Below are 21,419 nucleotides of genomic sequence, written 5' to 3'. Positions count from 1 at the left end.
CTCCAAATCCTTCAGAGGTCAAACCTTCATCTTCTCCCAGGGCAATGATGATAATCAATGGGCTGATGTTTCCAATGATACTCCAATCCTGAATCTGTTAAGGCCTAGTTGTAGATTGAATAATTTAATTAGACTAACCTAATTAATACTATGACTTAGTTTTGCAATGTACCTTTATTATTTGAAAGGGGTTAGTTCTGGTTTCTTAGCAGAATTTTGAAACAGTAGCTCATTGTCCTTGCTTGTTTTTGATTACTTAAATGATGTTAGCTTTGTTAAAGTTGATTTATATCACAACCTATTGAAGCACTATATTACAGCACGTGCTGTTTTCTGATTTTCTCATCTAAATATCAGTTGCCTAGTGTACAGAGTTCATTTATAAATACCCAGAAGTTCCCTGGATCGAGTAAATTAACATGCTGGGCCAGATTCTCCGGCTTCATTAGCAACCCCTCGTACCAAGGCTGTGTTCATACAAGTGTGAAAACCAGAACGATCCTTCAAGGGTTTTCCTGGCCTGAATAATTGCCTCGTCAGGGAACACGCTACACTCATCCTAGTATTCTGGTCTTACTGCCACAATCTATTCATTTTGCATAATTCCATGGACACCCCCTGGAAGGATCTAACCATTAGCACTGCAGGGAAATGTAAAGTCAAGGAGCCAGGCTGGACACCCAGGTGAGGAACAGCCTGAGTTATAGGTCATAGTGGGAGGGCAGGGGAGAGATACAGAAAACGTTTCATAAACTTTGGCACCCTCTATGTCAATAGACTACATAACAGGGGGAAATAGTAATAGAATGATTTACTGACCATATGAGACCACAGTGATTTCCTACCTTCAATTATTCAATAAATATTTATTACTTTCCCACTGTTTATCAGTCACCTGCCAGGCAGTCTAGTAGGGAACAAAACAGACCAAGTCCCTACCCTCAAAGAGCTTTGTTTAGGCTTTGTTTATTGTAGACTTAAGTATGTGACATGAAAATCTAAAACTAAAAACAAGCTTCACACTTTTAAGCTCTTCCGACATGCCAGGCACTGTGTAGGTGCTTTACCCACATTGATTTAATCCTCACTAAAACCCATGCAGTGGGTAACTATTGTTACCCCCATGTTCTAGATGAGGACAGCGGCCCTTGCTGGGGGACCATGGATGAATAAGCATCCTCAGAGAGCTGCAGTTATGCCTTTTGCTTGTGACAATGACAGTGTTTCAGTGTAGCAGACGACATAGGTCTTTTTGGTGCAAAGAATTTTAAAATAATATTTGTGCATTCTCTGTTTCTCACTCAAAGAAATGAAAGATTCAAACTATGGAAATAGGGGCCTAAAATCCGCAGGACAGAAGCAGCACTATATAGTCCCTATAGGACAGCTGTTGAGATAAAGCCAAAGCACCATGGCCTTGTGCTAGAGAAGTAACTCGGCACAGCTGTCTAATTCTTTTTATGAAATGGTTGGAACTGATCAGAAACTAGAGCCGCAGGACGGACAATGAAAGTCGTCCACAACAGACCTAATATCTTATTCACCCAGGTTGACTTTAAAATTATATCAGTCATGAAAATTATTTCACTGTCTTCTGTCGTGAGTCACTGGGCTATATTTAATTTTAATCATTAAAATGTAAAAATAATAAAAGCCACCAAAATAGTCTATAGTCAATTTTCTGATAAAGCAAATTTGTTTTTTCCCCCATTTGTCATGTAAATGGCCTCCAGAAAGTTTTTCGGAGCTAAGTGTTAATTAGAAATATGGAAATGGATTTAAAGTACATTACAGCACACAGTGGAAGAATAATCACAAGAGATTTGTTCACACAGCCATACCCATTTCTCAATGTGTTTTTTAACTATCTAGGTTATTGGTTGTTTTTCTGCGTGCCTGTTCCTAGAAGAAAAAAAACAACTGTGATTCCAATGAAAACAGTAATTACAATTACAACAAATAGGACAAATCGCTATTTGATCAGGAACATGCAGTTTTAGTCACCAAAAGCAAACTGATGCTCCTAGACTTTCCTATTTACTCAGATGAATTAAGCATGTTCTCAGATTTCTTTATAAACCAAATGCTTTTTATATCTTGCCATCTTTAAAAAAAAAAAAGTTCAATCCTCCATGCCTTACTTTTGTTAGCTTATTTTGGAACAATGTGCTGTGGTGCTGTGAGGAGCCAGTGAACAAATTCTCTTTCTGAAATTCCCTGAGAACTTATGCTTTCAGATGCTTATGCTTTCTAGTATGCATATATCATTTTACTTTTCTGAACTTCTATTTCCTCACTTATAAACTGGAGAGAAACATTTTGGGGGAATCCATAAAGAACCATAAGTGGGGTTTCACTTGCCCCTAAGGATTGGGTACATGGACTTTGGAGTCAAATAGATCTGGGTTCAAGTTCTGAGGGAATTCCACATTCTCTAACTATGTGACCTTGACCAAGTTACTTAACCTCTTTGAACTTTAGGTTCTTCACCAAAACATGAGATCAATAAAACCTCTCCTCACAGCGTACTGTGAATTGAAGGACCTAATATTTGTGATGTGCTTTCTAATTAGCCCAATGCCAAGCTCAGAGCAAGTTCCCTATGAACGAGAGCTGCTTTTTTTCTTCATCAATGTGCATCTTCCTGGTGGCCAGCACGGCCACAAGTCCAATGGGTATCATTCACATTGTTTTGGGGGTCGAGGGTGCTGGCAGGCAACCCATGGAGAGCAATGTGAATCATGGCCCCTGGAGTCAAGCAACTCAGAAAGTCTAACAATTGTCTGGTGTTACTGCCATCAGGAACTACACGGGGGGAGCGGTAGCTCTGAGGAATTCTTCAGAATTTTAAACTGCTCTTTGTCTATAAGGCAACTATTAGTCAGTTTAAGCAATACAGTCAAGTCTGTGAAAAGCCGTTTAGGTGTTTGGCATTGTGCTAATCAAACAAATACCCTAGGGCTCCATTCATCAACTGAGAAATACAGGCATTGCCCTGATGCAACAATAAACCATCAGATTTGCTTCTCCAAGTGGTATCATTTTTCAGGACAAGCTTTTTAAACTGAATCAGAGCTGATCAGACTGGCAGCCCTGAACATTTTTAAATGAATGGTTACCCTAACGGAAGACTCAACACCTAATGAATGCTTCCTGCCTACAAAGACCTGATCTGGGGTCTCATGATCAGTAAGACATGGTCCGTGCCCTCAGGAAGTTTCTACGAAGTGATGGGAGATCACTCATCCACGGCTGTAATTCAGGGCACAATGTAACAAGTACCATAAGAAGAACAAGCAAATACTCTGAAGCACAAGAAAAAGGTCACTGAGGTGAATGAGCTGGACTGGAAACCCAGATGGAATATCAGCTGACAGGGACGAGGGAGAAATGCCCTCCCAGCAGAGGAGGTAACACAGGCAAGACCCTGGCTGGGAAAGCACCTCCATCTATGCTTTTTTTTTTTCTTATAATAAATATTGATTGAGCACCCACTGTATGCCAGGCACAAGCCAAGTAGCCCAGTGTGGCTGGAGCTCAAGATCTCTAAGGCAAGAACTTGGAGCCAAAGCCTACCCAATGGGCATTGTCATGAAAAAGAAGGGAGCAGGTCTGGCAGACATCACGGAGGTGCCCCCAACACGTTTTGTGACTGATTTAATGTTAGGGACAAGGGAGAGTTAACAACGGAAGACAACCTCAAGATTTTGAGTCTGGTAACCAAGAAGCTGAGAGATAAAGCAAATGGAGGAGGAACGGGTTTGGAGAAGATAATTAAGTAGAAATAAATGGACAAGCTTCAGCCTGTCTAAGATTCCAGTAAGTACTGAGTGTGTAATCCAAATATTCTTCTACATCATGACATAAAAATACTGAATCTGAGGTTCTGTATAGGCTGGCGACTGTGAGTCTTGTATAAATAGAGAAAAAACCACTTGAAATATAGTAACATAGGATAGAACATCTGTAACTAGACTAGAGATGACCTAGTCCAACCCCCTAATTTTACAAATAAAGAAACCACATCTCAGACGTACTCTCTACAGAGCCAGTCTAGGACTCTGACTACACATTTAAGCAGAAAAAAAAAAATCCAGATTTCTAAAACATTCAAATCTGGAATACAGATACCACCTAAAATTTTCAGAGTTGCTGTTATTTCAGTTTGTTTGTTTTTAACTAAACTAGCATGATTTACAGCTTATAGGTGAAAGATCTTTTTTGATAAAATTCTATTGCCATATACGCCATTGTCCACAAAGTCAGTTTCGTAGTTAATTTCCAAGAATTCAGATTCCATGAAAAGCCTCAGAACTTTAGGGTACCTAGAGCTGTTCTTTGCAGGGGAAGACATGCCTCTTCTTAGGTCACTGAAACAATGACACCCCTGTGTACACAACAAGGGCTGCCCTGCATGGAAGGAAGGGCTTAGGTGCTTCCTGAAAAGAGCCCTGTTTGTAGAATGCCGAGCACATAAGTGTAATCAACAGCAGTTTCCTCTGAAGCAAGAAAATCCTGCCCTGCTGACCAAAGTTGCAGAATCAGTTAGTGTAGATTTTAAAAAGGAGGGGGGGAGGGAGGTGGCGGAAGCTAAGCAGAGAGGGAAATATTTATAGCTGTGACAACATGTTTCCTTGTAATAATTTATGAGCCCACTGGAGAAAAAGGAAACATACAAACTATGAATAAAATATCCAAAATATAAACATTATGCCTTCTGCAAATTTTTTTTAGTTAAAAATTAAGGTTGAGGTTGGCTAAAGTAAATGAGTATATTTTCGTGGTCTCCTATTTCCTTGATGCTAAGGCTTACCAACTGATTTACAACTTCCTGTGTTGTTTTTTAATCTATATTTGTCAGCACATTTTTAATGTCAGATTACTTAAAATAGACATCTTGGGTCTAAGAGGTCAGGAATAATAATATTATGTTGACTTCTCTAAATATTTCATAGCACTTACAAACATTCTAGTTTAGGCCAAAAAAGCTTTATATTTCTAAATGAAATAAATTTCAATATAGTTTTAAGATTTCTTTTTCTTTCAACTGATGTCTTCAGGGCTGAAGTGCAGTTCAATCCATATCCTTTGAAGTTAAGTAAATTACATGTATACCTTTATCCAAATAGTTTCAACTTCATTTTACTCAGATAACTTAAATTGGGAAAATAACAGGAAGTCCATGAAAAGAGAAGGACAAGAACCAAGGACTTAGGGTTCTTCCACTGGAGTTTCTCTTCTAACCATTATGATTTGTAGTCTCTTATAATTTCTGCAAATTACAGGTACTTGTTCAAAAAGAGTATTATCAAGTATAAAAGCCATGAAATAGCTTAATCTTCACATAAGCTACCATAAGATGTATTTAAAATGCAACATTTATAAAATCAAAATTTTAAATTTATATTTCAAAATAGGCTCTCCACAAAGATAATTGCATAACTCATTATTCTGATACCTGATTTCCCAATTCTTAAAACAAGAGATAATTTAGAGTATTTCCTCAATTTTAAATACTAAAAACCTCAAATTTAAATAGAACACCCTAGATGAAACCAAACAAAAATTCACCCATGATCAGAACTGTTTGAAATACTTTATTCTGAGTTCAAGGATATGCCTTTTAGAGTATAACTTAGTAAGCTAAACAAATATACCCTGAGTGGCTTCTAGAAGATATTTTTGAAAAGAATTAGTTATTTTCTAACTGTTTTTAGTGGAACCAACTGTATTTTCAGTCTCTCACCCTGAGGAAGTTGCAAGATAAGGTCAATTCAAGAATCGAAACTAAGTACAATGTTGAACTTAGTAGTTGTAAGAGCTCTGGTATTTCAATTTTCACAAGAAAGACATGTTGAATGTTTGCCCTAACTTTGCTTTTGACGAAATTTGTTAAAGGAAATCATATTTGAATTGAACTCAATCTGGGAAACCACAGGCCACATTGGATGCTGAAAAACAAAAGATAAAAAGAGTGATAAATTGTGGGGGAGGGGAGAAGCAGGTTTTCTAATTTTGGAAGTTGGGCATAAACACTCTCCTTTTCTAAATGAGGTGGTTTGCAGGAGTCCTGACCAGGCCACCTAACTACCTAATTATGTCATGCTAGTCCCAAAGGAGAAGTTGTTTGGATCCGAGGAATTGGTTAAATCAAAGGGCATTGGATATATGTTTGAGAGTTTAAAAATTGAGACTATATGGAAACAGGGTGATGATGTGTCCTCATTGACAAATTCTTCTGAGTTAATTGGATTGCTTGGGCGATGTTAACAATTAAATATAGAAATAGCATGAACCAGTATCCCCAGCATGGCTACTCTATCTAATCTGTCTTCCAGTGCTGGCATTAGAAAGATGATCCTTTCAATAATAACAGTAATTATAAATGATAAAAATAATACACCTTTGGGTTTAATAATACTTTCCCTTTGAAGAACTCCCAACATTTTTACCCACATTATCTAATTTGTACCCTGAAACAATTCGATGAAGTACACGGCTAGCGATTATCATTACCTTCCTTTTACAGATAAATAAACTGAGGCCTAGGGATTTCTTAGCATCACACAATTAGGAATAGAGCCAAGTCTAAAGCCTATCATTCAGTGGTCTATCTTCCACATTATTGCCGTCTTTAGAAAATCTGGGCATTTGAAGTACTGTTCTAGCTCTCACGAAGTGTTTGCACCAGAGCCAGATCAAAGCATCTTTTCCTGTTAAATTGTATTTACATTACAAGAAGGTACCCTTTTTCAAATTCATTAGAGAGGATTTTGTTGTCTGAGGTCATTAAGATAGGAGTACTCGAATTCTTTTCAAATTATAGTGTTTCTTTTCAAATTATAGTGTTTTCTTATGCAGAAGTACACTTAGAAATACTAAAGATGTCTTAAATACTCTGGAATCAGTTTAACTATCTAACTTTTTTAGAAAAAATATCAAGCCCATGTTAAACAAGATCAAATCAAGAGATACAAATAAAATGGGCACAAGGTGTTAACTGGAGTGCCCTAGCCAGATTGCAAATTGGTTTACTGGGGCCCGCCAACTTAAATTCGTCTTTGCAGCTTCAGCTGGACGGGGTAGTCTTCATTTCCTGTCCTCACTTGTTGTACTGTGTTACGGTTCACTGTCTAGGTGATTAGCTTGTGAATCTGATGGTCTCAGAGCTCCACTAAGTTATAAATGTTCAAACTACCAGTATGCTGTGAAAAAAAATAGAAGTTGCTATTAGATGTCTATTCATACCCTGCAGAAGCCTGGCAACATTTTGAACCTTTCAAAACGTAAATACTGCATATTAAGCATAGGAAAGAAAATTAATGTGCTGCATTTGCGAATTTATTTCCAGGTCAAAAAGGCAAAGGGGGACGAGGACTCTTGTAGCAGAATTGATCTTCTACATTTATAGGGTATGTTAAGAAGTTTGAAATGGCCTGAACACAAAAGAAAAACACTTTAGAAATGGATTAATTTTAGTTTCTCTGATAATCTCAGCTTTTGAATTTCCTCTTTTGATTTTAAATTTATGGCTTCAGTATGACATTACCAGAGTTGATTGCATTTTGCAGGTGACATTCATGTGTTGTTACTTTATGTGTAGTATATTGTGGGCAGTGGGTTACAATTTGTGTTAAAATGTTCCAAAATGACACAGTACTTCTTAATTAGACTTGCAAATGAGTAGTGCCTTTTTTTCAAGGAGAGAAAATAGTTAAAACATTACAGGAAGTTTTGTGCTTTTTTTTCCTTAGTTAGTATTGGGAGAAGTTTGCCATAAAGTTTTCTTCCTGAAACTTTGACAGTTTGTAGTAAGTTTTGATTTATATATGAAGTCATCATCTGACAATTCCAAATAAGTGTCTTTTTGAAGCATACCAGTTTTTTATGTGTCTATAGCCCAAAAAGAGTTTAACAGATTTATCTTTTTTTTTTACCATTCAAAACAGTAAAAAGTTGTCATCTCAATGGCATTTTTAGTATTTTGAATAACCTAATAACTAAATTTAATAAGTTGATAATTGCCATCTTAATCATAGGTTTCAGTGATACAAACAGAACCCACAAATCACCTACACTTTTTTCAAAGAAAAACAATCATAAATAACAATAAAAAGAATAAGAAAACAACAAACAAAAACAATAAACTACAGTTAATGCTACCAATGTTAACACATAAAGTAGAAAAAGAAAACATGCAGTAACACAATTTTCAGATAAAATCTTTATACTTCTTCTCAGATACAATAAGATCTAGAAGCAGATTCTAATTCTTATAAGTATTTTTCAGACCTAAACTGACCCTGTCCTTAGTTCCAGGAGGTTCAAAATTCCTATCATTTATTCCCATGGTAAATGTCCATTTCATACTGAATATATAAATTCTTAAAAGAGCTCTAGTGATTTCATTTGGTTTGTAAGTAAAGATCTTGGATGTTTTTAAAGCTACATAATGTTTGGTGATGAAATTTTGTACTTATGAGTATTAAATTATGCCAAAAAGCCATTTACTTGATATTCTTTAAATACCATGGCACAATGCAACTAAACTCAGATTAGAAACCATCTTAAATAACACTAATGCAATGTGCACTTAATGAACACTATAACTAACTTAATTTTCATGTAACAGATAACATCTGGGGGAAATGTATATTGGTAAGTTATGCAAAACTAATTTCTAGCGACCACATCTGTAGATGTTATTTATTGTACGTTCACTTAACAGTTCATTATTCTGTTTAGAAATCTATTCTCTTCTTTATTAGAGCTTTTAATGTACTCACCTTAGTTCAAATGGTCTGCTCATTATCAGAAAAAATATAAATGGCATTCACATGGAACAACATGATTGTTTTTATTATATCCATTTGTGTGCAAGCGCTCAAAAATGGCAAGAGAAACACATTTATTGCTTTACATTCAAAGTAATATTTAGGAGGTATTTGAAAGTCAAGCAAAACCAATCATTTGGCCAAATGATGTACGTGTATAATCAGAAACTCCTGATTTTTAATCTCAGCATTAGGCCTCAGGCAAGTCACTTAAAGTCTTTCTCTTTGTTTTCTGATCTGAAGATTATGGGTGCTATTCTCTTATAGACTAAAAGAGGGGGTTGCTAAATCAGAGTCCCAAATAGGAGTGTTTTTTTAATAAACATACTTGATCCTTTTTCTGTTTTTATTTTAAAGATTTAAGAGGTAACATATTATACTTTTGAGGAAAAAATATGAGACAATTACAGTTCTACAGGAATGTATAAAATAGTTATAAAACTAGCTTTATTTAATTTGCTTCAACTATTCATAGACTTGAGGAAATTATAACGTTCTTTCAGAAAATCTAACTTAATAAAGCTGACCATGTCTTTCTGTTTTAAATAGATCTTATTACAGAACCAGTGATGTTGTAAAACATGAGGTTTTGTTAAAAAAAAATACAAAGGCCTAATTGTATTTTTTAAAGAAAGTATTGCATCAGACGGTTTCATTTAAACATATTTGCTGGCTCTGTGCTCTCACCACAATTATTGATTCTAATTTTCCTTCAACTTGTTTTTTAAAAAGGCTACTTAATGGGGGAAAAAATCACTATGATGCTTCTGGGCACTATGTTTATTTCAAACTATGTGTTTGACAGTGTACCTTCTTACTGCTAATGAAATGACTTTATATTTACCCTTATCTGAAATTGGGACATTCCTTTCCCTTATGGTATCTTACTAACGTAGCCAAATGTAACTCTTTGTGAAAGAGAAAAATGTAGCTGTGGTTTGGTTCATTGATATTATGCAAAACACCCTGAAGTAAAGAAATTCGCACTGCCAGCTTTTGTGCATGAATTAAATCAAATGAATAGCTGTATGAGCTACACTCGTAAAATTCAAGGGAAAGAAAAGCCCAACTCTCAGTCAGAGCTTCAGGTTCTTGGGATAAATAGGAGCTTCACTCCACCAAAGAAGGGGTGATGTGGAGCTGAGGAGTACACACACACACACACCACACACACAGACACACACACACACACAGAGACACACCGACACACACCGACACACACACACACACACACACACACCCCGACACACAGAGACACACACACACAGACACACACACACCCCGACACACACCCCGACACACAGAGACACACACACAGACACAGACACACACACATACATACACACACACACAGACACACACACACACAGACACACACACACACAGACACAGACACACAGAGACACCGAGACACACATACACACAGACACAGACACCGACACACACACACACACACCGACACACACACACAGACACACACACCGACACACAGAGACACACACACAGAGACACAGAGACACACACACACATACACACAGACACACACACAGACACACACACACAGAGACACACACACACATACACACACACACGCAGACACACATACACACACATGCAGACACACACAGACACACAGACACACACACACACACCTTATTTATTTTACCTATAATATTTCAGAGGATTTAAAATATATTTAGCCGTTTCATTTTTCTAGCTTGGTAAAATGAAGAGCAATATAAGATGCAGGAGGGTAAAAAAGAAGTGTGGTGAAAAAATGGTACAAATGATTTTGTGGGAAGATGAAAATGCTTGTATGTCCCATTTCAGAAAAAAAACAGTATCTTATGAAAGTGAAGAGAGAAAAGGATTGTTCTCATATTGTTTTTGATCTTCTATTTCGATTAACATTTAGTCAACTTAAGATAGACAATCTGGAATGATGTCACCTAATAGAGTAAAGATTAAGTGCTTAATAATATCAGTTAGTATTGGGAAACTAACGAATGTTAGTTAGTTGCCACAAATGTGACAACATGATAACATATTACAGTTTACCGAAAACTGCATCGGCCACAAAGTCAGCACACCAGGGTTTAACTTCCATCCCCGTCACCAAGTAATTATTTGACCTTAAGACAATCATTAAATCTCTTGATTTCCAAATTGCCTTGACTGTAACGTTACGACACTTCAGTCCTTCTATATATTTATACTAAGCGCAACTTCCTATAAAATCAAATTAAAATTAGTAATATGAATTCAAGGCAAAATACATTGCTATGACCAAGCAATAACTTAGCCTCCAGTTCATTCTAAAACCTATCTAAATCAAAAATATTAATATGTAAAAGATGAAGTATTATAACATGTAAGTTTATTTGAAATATTGTAGAGAAGTTAGAAATGAATGTGATGATTTCAGGGTGTTTCCAGGCCCCATGGGATGCTAATTATTTGGTGAGTTTACACATTTCTAGATTTTTGTCTTAAAACTTGTAGGCTTAAAGACTGTCAGCATACAGTGGGTAGCTTCATCTTAGGGCCACAAAAACAAGCTCTGGAGACCTCACTAAATAAACTAGAACATGGATTTATTGATTTCCAGTGAGGAATGTAACAGGCATGAAGATCAGAGCACTCAACTGGGTGTGTCTATAGATCATCTGAGATGGGAAGGCACAGATTACAATTGGAATGTTGCCTTTAAACATGAAATCAGAGCAAGAGGAACCGTTTAGATGCATCAGATGTTTAATGCCATCAGTACCCTCATCTCCGCTCTCTCCCCCAAGTCATGGTGAGATGGACACCGTATAAGGTGACTTCTTTAACTCGTTTCATTTCCACTGTTGACCACCTGTCACTCTTCCTCTGGTTGGCACTCTTGCCACAGAATTATTAAAATGCTCACAGTGGCGTCTTGCCTTGCCCTAGGTGTTTCTGCTTGACTTTGCAAATCTCCTCTCTGATTTACTGTATGCTGGCTATGTACCTTAACCTTGAGAGCCTTTATTGTCCTCGTCACCAGGTTCTCTTGGCCACTTCACCATTGTCTCCAAGAACAGCTGTGCTCTACTGAGTAATATCAACCACCATTAGGCTGTTATTGAGTGTTTTAAGCACGAAACCCTCTGCCAGAACTGGAGAAGATGCACAGAGGATCTAAAACATGGTCTCGACCTCCGGAGAGCTGGTAGACAGGAGGAAGGGGACACTGACCCATGAAACAACTCAAGATCAAGGCAGTACAAAATGAAGTTCTAAACTCCACGGTACAGAAAAATTAGACAGTGGGGGAAAGTAAAACACAAGTTATCAGGTACAGAGCACAAAAAGCACTAGAGAGCTAAGAGGTCGGCGGCGTCAAGAATTCAGAGGCAACGGCACTTAAAAAACAATAGACTTGGAACTTTATAAATATTGCCTGAAATTGTGGTTACTCACCAAAGACTTTGTCATAATACAGCTCTTCTCTTCCCCACTAGCAAGTGATAGAGGTTGTGAAGCCTGCAGGTCACGCTTTCCCTGATCCTCTAGAAGAAGGAATCTCATTTGATATTTACTCAACATTCATAGAGCCACCTCCAACACTGGATATGGAAATGAAGGTACATTTCCTTGTGTCTCTTAATTCACCCTATCTGAGCATTATATTCTCTAGAGGATAGGAGAGAAAGAACAAAATGCTCTTCTATCTTCTTTCCCTCTGATTTTTCCTAGGTAAATATAAATATTTCTTCTGGCGTTGATTCACAAGTGGGCCAGCTGAGGGTGGCTCAGCAATTTTAATGACTTCTACTCCATCTTCCCCGATCTCCACCTTCATTTTCCCCAGAGTAGGTAAAAGCAGCAGTACTTGATTTGTCATGATGCTCATGAATAATGAAAATGCAGGAAAACGTCAAATCAAAATCCTTCCAGATTGACATCATTTCTGATAGAAAACTACCCGAGAGAAGCCTTTGCTATCAGTAAAGGCTGCAGAAATCACTTGAGTGTTGTTTGCTTTTAATATTCTAGGGGTTGAATCAAGAACAAGGCCCTGAAGAGTCCCAGCCAGAAGCTGATACTTCAGAGACTGATCCATTAGCTGGTTTCACCATTGAAGATATAAAATTGGTGCTGGGTCAAGTCACAGATGACATTTTAATCAGCATTCAGGTACTCAGCCTTGATGGTTTAATCAGCATTCAGGTACTCAGCCTTGATGGTGTGCTCACTTACTTTATTACTGGTTAATTAGCCAACCTCAACCTTAATGTCTATAAACACTACCCACGTTCTGCCAGCGAGAGTGACGCTGATGATGGAGGAGTTCAATATAACATCTCCACGTAACTCTCAGTTGAGTCATCTGAGACTCAGTAAGATCACAAAATAAATTCACCAACAGCACCTAGCGTGGTGCATTGTCAGTTTACAGATCATTCAGCATTGAGACCCAAAAAATAACATGATAAAGACTTCATGCCCAGTCACACTGTAAGCAGTTGCTCATGCAAGAGTAATGGGAGAACATTTCTAAATAGTAAACACGAAAGCTCAGACCATAATTCTTAGCTAAGACCTTTCACCAAATACCTCCAGAGAGGCTTTCATATCTTTGAACTCCTTCTCAGATGGTTTGCTCCTTTTCACATACCACTAAGAGCTAATGGCTATGTATATTAATGGTGTTATCACTGACACCAATGGCTGCATGAAAATGGTGATGGCAACAGCCATCTCAGTAGCAACTGCCAATGATGAATCAGTTGGCTAAGTTTTACGCTTAATGTATTTTCCCCATCCGAAAACAAACAAACAAAACATTTCTACCTCAACACAAAGGCGTGCATCATTTCCTAGGCAAAATGATTAAATGAGTGATTTCCATATTTTGAGAGGATTTATAATTTCTTGTGGCAATAACAATGAATCAGTAGGACGACATACTGCATGTTTAAAATATGAATGCATCTCAGGGAAAGATTTAGTTGTTTTCTGGACATGAGACTATATATAAAAGCACACTGTATTAACAACTAATTTAGAAGGAGCAAAAGATTAGCTTGGCAATAGCATACCTTGTTAGTTGTTTGATCGTCAAATGTTAATGTGCTATTTACATGAATATTTAATGATTCGGTGCCAACAGAACCAGCCAAAGTCCTCGGCTTAATAAGGGGTGTTTAGTGTTTACCAGAAATAGTGAAAGGACACATTTTACACAAAGCTTTATTGTTAACAACCCTATGAATGTAATAACTGGTTACTGTGTAGAAGGGCAGAATGCAGTTGAACTAAGCTAAGTTCAGAACATATCTCCTTTTTAGATTTGATAACATTTCATCTAAATATAGTTTATGTATAATCATGGCCCTGGGCTCCTTTGTGATCCTGCGGCTCTGAAATTATCACCGAAGGACTACTAGACAGTAATAGAATTGTTTGCAGGCCCCCAAAATTGAAAACATCTTTACCAAGGCCATGTTCCATGTAGTGAGCAGTATGTTTTTAACTATTCATTGAAAAAATTTTTTTAAATTAAAGCCTGCAGCATTTATATCACTACTCTCTATAGCAGAAAGAATATGATTGCTATATGTGTATGTTATTGTCCCACTGGCCTGCAGCCATCTTTACTGAGCTTGGAAGTCCATTAGCTGGCTCATCTAAATGTAATTAGGCATAGAAAGAACTTGGACCAGAGGTGAGGGACACAGATCTTTCAGGTGCCTTGATCATTTCCACGTTAAGTAGATTCGTGGACATTAGCCTGGGCCAAATTATTGCCAATTTTTCAATAAAATTGCATGGTGATGTGAATTGATACAGTGTTTCAAGATAGCAAACCCCTTTATATATTTTCTCTCAAAAGTCCTAGTAAACTCCATGCGAATTAGGCAGGCACTTACCTGATAAATAAATTGAAAACTTAGAGACACAGAAAGATTGTCATTTGTCCAGGGTTTCCAGGGTCAGAAACTGATGAAAGGCGCTGATTGGGAGCTGTGAACTGGGTTCTAGTTCTAATTCCAGTGTTATCCACAGAAACCACATAACGTCTAATATCACGACCAGACTACTTTGGTTTTTAATACTCCAGTGGTGTGGCACTTTTTCAGTGTTTACTCTTGTGTCTTGGTCAAATTCCAAGTCGGGTAATTGCGCTCTGCTTACCTAAATTTCTCCCCCTGTTTTAGATGGGTAAGTTATTTTCCACTTCTAAAACCTCCTTCCAGTGTTCCTGGCTCTTAAAACTATCTCATCGCTGTTCAAAGGTAGCCACTTGTCAGTGGTCAGCGTATATAAACCTTTTGAAGACACTGACTTGCTGTAGGAACATTTAATGAATTATTATTTGTAAAATGTTTTAAATTTTCCAATAGTTTTTTCTCCTTCTTTATTTAAAAATCATACTCTTATTATAATTTTTGTAGGAAAAGGCAGTAGAGAATTCATGTTTTAAGTACAGTTTTTTCAGAGCTTCTCCTCCAGCATGGTTACAGGCATATTTCACTTTCTGTAGTTCAGAAATTTCTGACAATAGTGTGAATCCTTAAATTTTTTATGTTAATCTACTTACTTTCCCATTGACTCACTTTATAAGTTTAGAAATTTATTAAGAATGAAGTTATCTTGGCCCTGAGATGTTAATTAAAATTATACTGAATAGAGCAAACATTTTAAGCTTATATAGTTTAGGTATTTTAATTTTAAAGATACATTCAAAATGAAATTAGTTTGGCCCTGAGTTGTGTAATAAAAATTATACCCAATGGAGCAAACCTTAATATATTTAAAGAATTATATTTCAGAGAAATATGAATGCTAGCACTAAATTCTTTCATTAAATGTTGGCTGTTGGCCCTGTCTAAGCAAAATAATGTGAAAACCTTGAGGGAAGTTTGCCATCTTGGGACCGTAGGTATTTTTAGGTCAACTTGAATTTCCAGGTTAGAAAAGCTGAGTGGGAAATCACCTCAAGGAGTGATCACTGAAAGGGTATTGAACTCAGGTCATGGATTTTCCATTCTTTCCTAAAAGGAAGTAGAACCATACCCTATCCTGGGGGTTGTAGGATAGCATGTCTGGTCAGCAGTGTTCTGAGGATTAACACGGAGACACCATAGACCAATGACAACCTGTTCTTGACCAGACGGGGAGTCTTGTCATCTAGCGCCCTATCACCATGGTCTAGAGATCTGAGACATGTCCCTCTGTCAGCTCTAGCAGGTGTGCACCTGACCTTCAGGAGCCTTTTCCCCAGAGCACACACTTGTGTCGGTGAATTCTGTCTCAGTGAAATACCAGAAAGACCTCCAGGTTAATGTGAAAACCTTGATGAGACAGTGAAACAGAAGCTGGAAGATGATAATACATCTGTTCTTAGTTGAAAAGAAATGAGATTATTGGTGGATATAGAATACATTAATTGAAAGAGGGGAGAGTCAATTGTCTAGTTAGAGCAGTGCTTCCCGATCCTTTGGAATTGTAACAAGATCATTTCTTCAAACCATTTCATTCCCTGTATGGTCTAATATATGCATGCCTTAAAGAAGCAGAAGTAATCTATTTTTAAAACATATCACAACATCCTATTAATGAAGTAGTATAACGTCGGTGAATATATCACAAAATTAGGAGTTGGAATTATGAATTTAAAAGCTAACATACATGAAATTTAACATACTTAATTTTAAACTACTTAACTTTTCAGATAAGAACTAAAGGTGGTTGAGTGGCTTTCCCAAGGCCACAGAGCTAAACTAATCCCTAGGTCTCCACACTTCTAGACCCTGGCTCCTTTCAGCTCTTCCAATTTTATGCCTGCGGGGATTAGTGGCCCCTGAAATATGACAGTTCTTTTGTAACCCGGAGGACCATGTTCATCCCTCATTGCCTCCTTCACCCAGCCACCAAGAAAGGAAAAGATGAGAAGCTAGAGGCCAGACTTGACCCCAGGGCTTGATAATCAAACTTGAGCCAAAAAAGATCGATATTCACACGAGAACCCAGAATTATTGACACCAGTGTGATCTTTTCAGAAATAGCAACTCTGGGCTTCCCTGGTGGCGCAGTGGTTGAGAGTCCGCCTGCCGATGCAGGGGACACGGGTTCGTGCCCCGGTCCAGGAAGATCCCACATGCCGCGGAGCGGCTGGGCCCGTGAGCCATGGCCGCTGAGCGTGCGCGTCCGGAGCCTGTGCTCCGCAACGGGAGAGGCCACAACAGTGAGAGGCCCGTGTACCGCAAAAAAAGAAATAGCAACTCTGAACTGAAAATCTCATCAGATAAGGCAATCAGGTGGACCTTTGAAAACTACCTGTTATAATTACATTTATAAATAAAGAAATAAGAATGAAGTTACATCTGGACCAAAAACAGTATTTGATTTTTTAAATTTCTTCTATATAAATTAAAATAGTACATTTCTCAAAATACAGTTACCCTGATGTCCTCAAATTAGGTTATAGATATTAATATTTTAAACTTCAAATTACTTACTAACATTTATGTGTATGAACTACTCCTCATACACTTGTCAACTATTTTAAATCACCTCAACAAAAACACCAGTTTTACCATGCCCCACCACTGGTTTCTCTATACATAGTTTTATAGCCCATCATGAAAAAAGGAAGGCATTTCCAGGGCTACACATGTTCAGATACTGTGAAAATATTTTTGGAATTATGCAGGTAGCAATGTTAGTCCACAGAATATCTCTGCCAGAAGCTAAATGCTATCACAGCCACTGCAAACACTAAAACCTGTCAGCAACTGCTTACTTTTTTCTACCAAAACTGTACCACAAAGTGGCATAATTCCAGGAGTTATATGTGTGAAGAATACTCTTTAATTATGAGAATCATTCTAATTGTGAAATTATTTGTGTTGTTATTTCACAACAGAAGGTTTCTGGGATCTCATTTAGAATGTATTACGCAGGAAACAAAAACATCCATTGCAAAGGGGTGGCAGTACCAACAACACTGCAATAACTGAGCCTAGAGCAGTTATTCTGATTCGGTGCTTATTGGTAAAGTCTGTCTGAAAATGCAGATAAATTAGCCTATCTTCTAACACAAGGCTATGTGAAAAATGGCTGTCCAAATACCACTTCCTGTTCATAGCAGACATGCTATACATTGGGAATGTGCAGAGAAATATGATAAAGTGTTATCACATCACTACAGGCTGAAACACGGCTATGTCTGCAAAACAGGAAGGTGTGTGAGGGATAATGTCTGTCTTTAGGCACTATAGTATGTCAAAACCACAAAGACAATGTGCAGCGAAAGATAGCTCCATCCTAACCACTTTTTTATGACTGTCTTCACAGACCAAGATAAACGAAAAGCTGCAAATACAGGAAGAGGCCTTTAATGCACGAACAGAAAAATTGAAAAAGGCCTGAGGGCTCCAAACAAGGAGAGTGATGCTAAACGTCACAGAAACAAACAAAACCAGCCAGAATAATAGACTCTCTAGAGCACCAGATCGCCTTCATTTAGCTGGGAGAGGAAAAGCAAGCCCCAATTTTTATTATCCTAACTAATTAGAAAAGTATTGGCCCCAATCTTGCTACCTCCTGTCCCATAACAGCCTCTGAATTTATTACACTGTGTGCAATAAGAACATTTTGTATATAAGAGTTTGGAGAATTATATATAAAAATACAATGACTTTTACAATACTCCTTTGACATTTTGACTAGTAAATGTTAATCAGCTTCACAACTTTTTAAAATAAAGAAAAAACATAATAATTTTATCCACACTGACCCAAATGAACTGCCACGTTGCTGAAGCTTTATGAACATAGACCACCACCACACTGCTGAGGATAAAACTTGCTAAACAATAGCAATTCAAATGCATATACTAGGGGTTTTTTTCCTCCTTAAATCAGTTGGTTTTCTTATTTAAATGTTTCAGTGTGAAACCAATTTTATGAAATTATATAATGCAGTTTGAAGCACTTTATTCTGTACTGTATTTGTTATTTCTAATCTTGTTACTCTCCCAGGAGAATACATGACCTATATAAAAAGAAGCAATGTATAAATGGTTATTAAAGACCAACCTATATATAGATTGTAAAAATCTTAAATACAAATCAAACTCACAGAGCTCTTAAAATTAACCATTATATTGCAGTAGAATGATTGAAAACATCTCAAGCCTTTAAATACCTTTATTAAAATATAATTTCAAAAGAAAATATCCATTTGCTGACTGATTGTCCCTAGTTGGACAAACTAAATTAACTACTACCTTGGCCCTTTCCCAATTTCTGAGACTTCTGAGTATTGTAGAGTGTAGAGCCTTGCTAGGAGGGCACCATTCTTCCAAGAAGTTTCCAGTTTATACTGGAACCAGATGTATTTGCATCTGGGTGGCACTTGGTCAAATATGTTCTGTCTGTGCTCTGGCCTTGTCCTATAACCTTACCCACTTACTCTATCTGTACCGAAGGGATTTGCCCAAAATGTATTCATCTGGGGCCGAGACAGATCTGGCAGCGTGTGATATTTTTTTAACTACACTGATCATCAAAGTAAGAGAAGTCCTTAAGATGAAACCGTGTTTACTGTTCATGAAGTTCCGAGTCTGGAAAGCCGGGAGATGCGCCGATATGTTTCTTCCTTGAGCTGTCCTTCCTAACTGAAAATGCTGACGGCCATAGGAGATCACTAGGAGGGCTCACAAGTCTTGATTTCGGCAGGCAGTCTTGTTCCAGAGAAAATAGAGGCGAAACTAGAGAACCCACAAATAGGGAATAAAGGAGCTTCTTGAAATCACCAAACACAGCTTCAAATGCAATCGTTGGCACAGAGTGGACCTCCATTTCCAATAAAGAATTCTTATATTGAGCAAGGGTACCAAGAGTTTAAAACTGAATAACAAATAGCAGTAAGGTCCCTAAAAGCTGCACAAAGACAATATCCTATAAGCGTGCCGAAAGCCTGCCTCTGGAGTAAGACTTCCAGGTAGCGTCACCTGACTTGTGTGTGACTTTGGACAGGCTGCTCACCCTCTACTTGCTCATCTATTAAATGAGGATAATACTTATTTTTGAGGTAGTCATGAGAACTCAATAAATTCGTTTTAAAGGATGTTTGTTCTAAGGTTTGGTTTCTGTTTACCTCCTAGGATAACCCAAAAACCACTGCCCATCCCTAATACCCACTGTCCAGTTATTGGATCAGCCTCTTTGCCAGAATTCCCAGCCATCTCTGTCTCTCCACTGGAACCTGTGGATTGATACATCCTCCCGTGGTAACTACTTTGCCACCCTGTTTTCTTACATCTTTCATGTTGGAGCAGCCCAGGGATCCCTGAGGCAGCCTAGCTGTAACATCTAATAATGATAGGAGAAAGAGCAATTGTAGTGGCAGTAGCTAATTCACAGTCTCTGCTCTTTAAATTAATTTTGTTGATAAAGGAATATGTGCACTCCGTTACCAAAAAAAGAAAAAAGTGTAGACGATGAAAAATACATTTCAGGGCTTCCCTCGTGGCGCAGTGGTTAAGAATCCACCTGCCGATGCAGGGGGACACGGGTTCAAGCCCTGGGCCGGGAAGATCCCACATGCCGCAGAGCAACTAAGCCCGTGTGCCACAACTACTGAGCCTGTGCTCTAGAGCCCGTGAGCCACAACTACTGAGTCCACGTGCCACAACTACTGAAGCCCGCGCGCCTAGAGCCCGTGCTCCGCAACAGGAGAAGCCACCGCAATGAGAAGCCCGTGCACCGCAAGGAGGAGTAGCCCCAGCTCGCCGCAACTAGAGCAGCAACGAAGACCCAACGCAGCCAAAAAATAAAAAAATAAATTTCACCCTAGCTAGGTACCTTCATTTCTCTTCCCATGAGGCAACCACAGCTTCCAGTAAGACCATAAGACCGTAGGAAAGTGTTTGCCCATGTAAACAATTTTTTGCCCATTTAAACAATTGGATGCTTGTATAGAGGGGTCTTTTTTTAAAAAACACAATTTGAATTGTTCTTTACATTGCTTTTTTCGTCAAACAACATATCTTAAGATAATTCTCTATCAGTACTTTTTACGACCATACAGTATTTTATTTTAGCAATTCCATAACTTTTTAACTAGTTCTATCTATGAACATTTTATTGTTTTCAGTACCTTGCTATCACAATCTGTGTGAACATGTATGATTATACCTAAAGGATGAATTCCTAGAGAAGGAAATTTCTAGGTCAGATTTAGTTGTGTTTCCAGTTTTGATAGATTGTCAGAGTGCTTTCCAAGGATATTTTACCAACAGCATATGATAACTCTTTCTCTACATCATTACTAACAGATGCATCGGCCAATTTTTTAGTATTCTGATAGAAAATACTGTCAAACTATTGTTTTAATTTGCTTTTATTGTTCTACTCCACAAGGACTGAGCACCTTCCATATGTTTATAAGCAGATTTAAATATATACATATATATGTGTGTATGTGTATTAATCCCCCTAATAACCCTAAGAGATAAGCAGATAGATATTATTGGCCTCATTTTATAGTTAAGGAGCCTGAAGCTCAGAGAGATTTTTTTTTTTTTTTTTTTTTTTTTTTGGCTGC

At 37.7% G+C, this 21,419-nt stretch overlaps 1 protein-coding gene across 9 annotated transcripts in view; it reads left to right on the top strand.

The window, feature by feature from the left end:
* Positions 1–20,418, top strand: part of CABCOCO1 (ciliary associated calcium binding coiled-coil 1) — a 128,089-nt gene extending 107,671 nt beyond the window's left edge. The window contains exons 6-8 of one of the 9 annotated variants that reach the window (XM_067710853.1): positions 12,323–12,445; positions 12,858–12,998; positions 19,978–20,418. In XM_067710853.1, coding sequence (XP_067566954.1) covers positions 12,323–12,445; positions 12,858–12,998; positions 19,978–20,007 — 294 coding nt within the window. In that variant the 3' untranslated portion in view covers positions 20,008–20,418. The other 8 variants (XM_067710851.1, XM_067710854.1, XM_067710852.1 and 5 more) reach the window with 8 other exon arrangements.
* Positions 20,419–21,419: the final 1,001 nt, after the last annotated feature.

This window comes from Pseudorca crassidens, chromosome 16, assembly GCF_039906515.1.
Source record: "Pseudorca crassidens isolate mPseCra1 chromosome 16, mPseCra1.hap1, whole genome shotgun sequence".
NCBI classification, from domain to species: Eukaryota; Metazoa; Chordata; class Mammalia; order Artiodactyla; family Delphinidae; genus Pseudorca; species Pseudorca crassidens.
This window is presented reverse-complemented; position numbering and strand designations above follow the sequence as displayed.